The sequence below is a fragment of the Neopelma chrysocephalum genome, unplaced genomic scaffold (assembly GCF_003984885.1).
Source record: "Neopelma chrysocephalum unplaced genomic scaffold, ASM398488v2 Primary Assembly neopelma1_94276, whole genome shotgun sequence".
Lineage (NCBI taxonomy): Eukaryota > Metazoa > Chordata > Aves > Passeriformes > Pipridae > Neopelma > Neopelma chrysocephalum.
In genome coordinates, this window is record NW_020922984.1 from 769 (window position 1) to 4450 (window position 3682).

General features: G+C 44.6%; 1 protein-coding gene across 1 annotated transcript; it reads right to left on the bottom strand.

Annotated features, from left to right (window-relative positions):
* Positions 1 to 486: 486 nt before the first annotated feature.
* On the bottom strand, positions 487 to 3406 carry LOC113980459 (vegetative cell wall protein gp1-like; the record flags this gene model as incomplete). The annotated part of the gene is made up of 5 exons (XM_027707671.1): positions 487 to 634; positions 1359 to 1427; positions 2071 to 2202; positions 2735 to 2812; positions 3351 to 3406. Coding segments are annotated over 5 exons (483 nt in total), but the record flags the coding sequence as incomplete, so codon positions are not given.
* Between the last annotated feature and the right edge of the window lie 276 nt (positions 3407 to 3682).

Here is a 3682-nt window from a genome sequence, read left to right on the forward strand (position 1 = left end):
ATAAAAACCCCAAAATATTTTAGGGGGGGTTAAAAACCCCAAAATATTTTAGGGGAGGAGCTCCAAGACCCCAAAATCTTTTAGGGGATGGCTCAAAAACCCCAAAATCTTTTAGGGGGGAGAAATCTTTTAGGGGAGGAGCTCCAAGACCCCAAAATCTTTTGGGAGGGTAAAAAACCCCAAAATCTTTTGGGGAGGCTCAAGAACCCCAAAATCTTTTAAGGGGGGGATTAAATACCCCAAAATATTTTAGGAGAGGAGCTCCAAGACCCCAAAATCTTTTGGGGGGGGCTCAGAAACCCCAAAATTCTTTAGGGGGGAGCTCCAGGACGCCAAAATCTTTTAGGGGCGGGTAAAACTCCGGGAAAATCTCTTTAAAAACCCTCCAAAAGGGGCGAAAAAAGACCCAAAAAAAAGTTCCAAAAAAGCCCCTTTTCTGTGCCAGCTTTGGGGGGTTTTGGGGGTGTTTTTTGGGGGGGTTTTCCCCTAAAAGATCCTCTTCCTCTTGAGGTGGGAGTCGGCGTAGTGCCCCCCCCAGGCCCTGGGAATGTTGGCCCACGTAACAACCCTCGGGACTCGGCTCCGGGGACGGGAGCAGGTGGGAAAAACCTCGTTTGTGACCCCCCAGGGCCGCCTGCAAAAGGAAAATACACTGGGGTTAGTGGGGTTTTTGGGTGTTAAAATTGATAAAAGCGATAAAAGTAATTGTTGGAATTAAAATAGAATTAACTGAAATTAATGGAAATGGATAAAATTAAAATTAACGAAATTTTGTTATTGAAACTTCACTTATTAAAATTTTGTTTATTAAAATTTCGCTTATTAAAATTTTGTTTATTGAAATTTTGTTACTGAAATTTTGTTATGAAAATTTCACTAGTAAAATTTTATTAAAATTTCGTTATTAAAATTTTGCCATTAAAACTTCATTATTAAAATTTCATTACTGAAATTTTATTTATTAAAATTTTGCTTGTTAAAATTTTGTTATTGAAATTTTGCCATTAAAACTTCATTATTAAAATTTTATTTATTAAAATTTTGCTTGTTAAAATTTCATCATTGAAAATTTTGGTTATTAAAATTTTGTTACAAAAATTTCGTTTATTGAAATTTTATTAAAATTCTGACATTAAATTTCGTTTTTAAAATTTTTGTTTTGCTACTAACATTTTTGGTTTGTTATTAAAATATATAAAATATATAAAATATATAAAAAATATAAATAATACATTAAAATATATAAATAATATATAAAATATATTACAATATATAAATATCCCTGCCCTTATTTCCCCCCCCCCAAAAAAAAAAATCCCAAAAATCCCCCTCCCAAAAATTTTGGGGGGTTTTGTTACCTTGGAGTGGGGAGTGGAGGGTCCCAAGGGCAGGATGGGATCCGGGGAACTCGGGGGGATCCCCAGGGGCTGGGGGGGAAAAATGGGAATAAATGAGGGAAAAATGGGAGAAATGAGGGGAAAATGAAGTGAAAACCAGGAAAAATGATATGAAAAGGGGGAAAAATGACAGGAAAAAGGGAATAAATGAAGGGAAAAAAGTGAAAATTAAGGAAAAAAGAGGAAAAATGAAGGGAAAAACGAAAGGAAAAAGGGGAAAAAAATGAAAGGAAAAATGAAGGGAAAAAGGGGATAAATGAGGGGAAAAGGGGAAAATGGAGGGGAAATGGGGATAAATGAAGGGAAAAGGGGGATAAATGAGGGAAAAGGGGAGAAATGAGGGGAAAATAGGATAAATGAGGGAAAAATGGGATAAATAAAGGGAAAGGGGAATAAATGAGGGGGAAAAGGGGGATAAATGAGGGGAAATGTGGGATAAAGGAGGGGAAATGTGGGATGAGGGAAAAATGGGATAAAGGAGGGGAAATGTGGGATAAATGAGGGGAAAATTGGGATTAATGATGGGAAAATGGGGAAAATAGAGGAAAAAATGGGATAAATGAGGGAAAAGGGGGAAAAATGATGGGAAAATGGCAGAAAAACGGGATAAATGATTGGAAAGGGGGATAAATGAAGGAAAAGGGGTTGGGGGTCCCCCAGTTTGGGGTCTCACCTTGCTGAGGTGGCTCTGCTTGAGCCCGGCCTGGATCCCGCTGGAGAAGCAGGAACTGGGGGAGCCCGAGAAAAAGGGGGGCAGGGGGGGCCCCAAAACCCCCCTGTCAAAGCCTGGGGAGGGGGACGGGACCTGCAAGGGGAGCAGAGCCCTGAAACACACCCCAAAAATCAGGGGGAGCCCCAAAATCCACCCCAAAAACGAGGGGGAGCCCCAAAATCCACCCCAGAAATGAGGGGGAGCCCCAAAATCCCTCCCAAAATAGGAAGAGACCCTGAAAATCCACCCCAAAAATAAGGGGGAGCCTCAAAATCCCCCCCAAAAATGGGAGAGACCCTTAAAATATCCCCTAAAAATAAGGGGGAGCCTCAAAATGCCCCCCTGAAATAGGGAGAGACCCTTAAAATCCCCCCTAAAAATAAGGAGGATCCTCAAAATCCCCCCCAAAATAGGGAGAGAGCCTTAAAATCTTCCCCAAAAATAAGGGGGGGCACCAAAATCCCCCCAAATCCCCCCCCAAAAAAAAGGGGAGCCCCGAAATCCCCCCCAGAAATAGGGAGAGACCCTTAAAATCCCCCCCCAAAATAAGGGAGAACCTCAAAATCCCCCCAAAAATGGGAGAGACCCCAAAATCCCCCCAAAAGGGTTTTTTTGGGGTATTTACCTTGTTCCTGGGCCCAAAGCCCCCCAGGAGGGGCCCGGGGGGGTCTCGGGGTTGGGGGAAAATCCTGGAGCCCAAATCCTGCCGGGAAAAAAACAGGGGAAGGGTTAAAAGGTGGAATTCCCAAATTCCTGGGAAAAATGGGGGGCCTGGGGGGTGTCCCAGGTCTAAACCTCCCCCAAAAATCCCGGATTTCACCCCAAAATTCCACATAATGGCTGGAATTCCAAGGTCCCAAGAAAAGCAGGGATTTAAGGGAGTCTCTCAAGCCTAAAATCCCCCAAAATCCCCAGATTTCACCCCAAAATTCCACATAATGGCTGGAAATTCAAAGGTCCCAGGAAAAGCAGGGAGTCTCCCAAATCTAAAAATCCCCCAAAAATCCCGGGTTTCACCCCAAAATCCCACACAAGGGCTGGAACTCCAAAGTCCCAAGAAAACCAGGGAGTTCAGGGAGTCTCCCAAGCCCAAAAGCCCCCAAAATCCCCGGATTTCACCCCAAAATTCCACATAAGGGCTGGAATTCCAAAGTCCCAGGAAAACCAGGGAATTCAGGGAGTGTCCCAAGCCCAAACCCCCGAAAAATCCCCGGATTTCACCCCGGAATTCCCAAACCCACCGGCTGGAATTCGAATCCGAAGGTGTCTCCGGAGGGGGGGGGCAGCAGGGGGGGGTCTGAGGGACCCCCCAGGACCCCCCCGGGTTTGCCCTTGAACCCCTTGGAAGCGGCTCCTGGAAAAGGCAGGAAGGGTTGGGAATGGGGGGGATGATCCCAAAAAAGTCCCTTTCCCGGTTTTCCTCACCTGTTTGGGGCAGGAGGGTTGGGAAGGGCTGGAAAGGGTTGGGAATGGGGGGAATGATCCCAAAAAAGTCCCTTTCCCGGTTTTCCCTCACCTGTTTGGGGCAGGAGGGTTGGGAATGGGGGAGAAGGGAAGGAATGATCCCAAAAAA